We start from the raw sequence: 2,806 nt of genomic DNA on the forward strand, positions 1-2,806 counted from the left end.
AGAAAGAAAGAAAGAAAGAAAGAAAGAAAGAAAGAAAGAAAGAAAGAGAAACCAGATCTCGGAGAGTTGAGAGCATAAACTGCTCTCCCAGGGGGCTGGGTTTTAGTTCTCAGCACCCATATGACGCAGCTCTGAACTGCCTGTATGTCCACGTCAGGGGATCTGATTCTTCTTCTGGACTCTGGGCATCTGCATTCACATGTACAGACACCCCACACACACGTGCACACACGCGTGCACACACAAATAAAAATGAAGGTAAATCTTCCTTTAAAAAAAAACATCGGGGAACAGTAGAGACGGCTCAGAGGTTAAGAGCACTGACTGCTCTCCCAGAGATCCTGAGTTCAATAAGATAGCTACAGTGTACTCATATACATGAAATAAATCTTTTTAAGAAAATCAATAAATGGAATACACATGGCATCAGAATGAAGAATAAAAATATCAATACGATTAAGTCAGGCAAGGTAGTGCACGCCTTGCACGCCTTTAAGCCCAGCACTCAGGAGGCAGGGACAGGAAGATCTCTGTAAGTTTAAAGCTAACCTGGTCTACACAGCAAATCTCAGACCCACTAGGGCTACACAGTGAGACCCTGTCTCAAAAAATAATTATAAAATGAAATATGAGAACAAAAGTGGGGCTACAGGTCAGGGGTGGAATATTGCCTAGCATGTGTGAGGGGCTAAATTCAATCCCAAATATACAAACCAACCAACCAGACAGACAGACAAACAGCACCAGGGACGATGACAGGGTACAACACTGGCCACCTACAGTGCTGTGCAAAGTCTTTCTGGAGATCCTGTCTGGCGTTGACAAAGGCACAGCCTCGCTCTGTCCCCACCACGTACACGTCTGTCTCATACACAGCGATGCAGGCCACCTCAGCCTTGGACTTGGCCAGCTCTTTACACTGAAACGGAAATGCAAAACGACAAGGGTGGGTTCTACACACGTTCGAGATCATCGTGGGCCGGATGAGAAGCTGCCTTTAAAAACTAGGTGAAAAAAGGGGGGACAACTAACTTAACTACTAAGAGACTTTATCTCAGACCCCCAAACGAGTCACTCACTCTCCCTTCAACATCTCTTTTCATATTTTTTATTTTATGAGTAATCATATTAGATGGTGTGTATGTATGTGTATGCACACGTGTGTGTGTCAGAGAACAACTTGTGTTAGTTCTCTCCTTCTACTCTATGGGTCCCAGGACTTGAACTCAGAACGTCAGGGTTGGTGGCAAGCCCCTCCACCTGCCGAGCCATCTTACTGGCCCTGCTTCATGGCTACTAAATTTACCTACAAAAAACCACACAGGATAGAAGACCTGTGAGGGGCCTGATCTGCCCTCGTGTGTTGCACCCCAGTGTCTGGAAGGGTCCTGGGAGTAGGAGGCCCATCGTAAGTGCTTGTTAAATGCAGCAATGGATCCATCCCATTCCATGGTTTTTAGGGCAGGTATGTCTAGCTTTCTTATTTTTTAGGGGGTGAAGAGGATGGTGTCACGTGTCTCATACTGGCCGTGAACTCATTATGTTATGCTGGCAAGACATCCCAGTGGATAGATAGCCTAATGACCTGAATTTGGTCCCCAGGATTCACGTGATGGCTGGAGAACACCAGATTCCCAAAAGCAGCCCCTTACTCTCCCGGTGCACTCTATAGCATGCCCACGTCACGTCCACTACATACATGTAAACACATCAAAACAACCCTTACTTACGCCCCTGGTGACCTTGAACTCCCGACCCACTTTCTCTACCTCCCATAGTGCTGGGGTCTCCAGGTGTGTACCACCACACTGCACTGAAGGACATCCTCATACAGACATGAGGGGGGTACAGAGAAGTGACCCTGAAGTGTGCCACCATCCTTCAGTTCAGCAACAATCTGAGATATCCGCAGAGCCACAGAGTCTCACCATGGACTCCAGGGCAGACATGAGGAACGTCACCACCATCCTGCTGTCTGAGGACTCATCGCCAACGGGCTGGGTGGACACCGCTACTTGAGCCATTCTTCCTGTAGAGAAACAAGGAGGTGAGTGGTGGGGACCCTCAGTGCTGTTGTGATCACATGACAACAGCTGTGCGGGTGTGAATGGAGGGTCCATCATGGCTTATGGGTTGGGTGCCCAGGCTGGTGCCAGAAGCTTTGGGATGTAAGACGCCTTTAGGACACTGAAGGCATGAGGTAGTCCTTGTACGATACGCAGACCCTACCTCACCTGCAGCTCCCACAGCCGAGAAGCAAGGTGTGTGGAGGCAGAAGGTGTGGGTCGGGCTGCTTCCATCATAGTGGACCAGGAAGCTCTTCAGAGAAGAGTGTTACATTTTTTTTTTTTTAAAGACAAGTCTCATAATACAGTTCCTGTTGACCTGGAACTCAATCCGTACACCAAGCAAGGAGACCTTAAAATAAAGATCTACCCACTTCTGCATCCTGAGTATTGGGATTAAAGAATGTGCCGGTACACCTGGACATTTTTATTTTATTTTGCAAAGGGGTCTTCCCAGCCCACCACACTGACAGTGAAGTATGTATCCAAGGATGACTTTCAATTTCTGACCCTCCTTCCTCAGTTTTCCAACTGCTGAGAAAACAGGACATGTGCCACCACCCTTGGCTGACAACTTTGGCCTTTGACGAGAAAGAAATGATGGACAGCGTGGGAGGGGCTGGTTGGCATCAATTCTACATCAAGAAGGAATAAAGAATCAACGGTGTCTCGTTTACTATGCTCTATTTGTGTTCTGTATGTAACAACAAAGGAGGCAGGAAAATCCTCCTCCCTCCCTC

The 2,806-nt window shown here is 47.5% G+C and overlaps 1 protein-coding gene across 1 annotated transcript in view; it reads right to left on the reverse strand.

Annotated features, from left to right (window-relative positions):
• Gtf2ird2b (GTF2I repeat domain containing 2B) overlaps nt 1-2,806 on the reverse strand; it is a 33,526-nt gene that overhangs the window by 24,039 nt on the left and 6,681 nt on the right. The window contains exons 3-4 of the mRNA XM_028766214.1: nt 1,929-2,029; nt 781-919 (exon numbers count right to left, since the gene is read on the reverse strand). Coding sequence (XP_028622047.1) covers nt 781-919; nt 1,929-2,024 — 235 coding nt within the window. The 5' untranslated portion in view covers nt 2,025-2,029. The remainder of the gene's footprint in view (nt 1-780; nt 920-1,928; nt 2,030-2,806) is intronic.

The sequence above is a fragment of the Grammomys surdaster genome, unplaced genomic scaffold, assembly GCF_004785775.1.
Source record: "Grammomys surdaster isolate TR1022 unplaced genomic scaffold, NIH_TR_1.0 166, whole genome shotgun sequence".
In the NCBI taxonomy this organism is placed as follows: Eukaryota; Metazoa; Chordata; class Mammalia; order Rodentia; family Muridae; genus Grammomys; species Grammomys surdaster.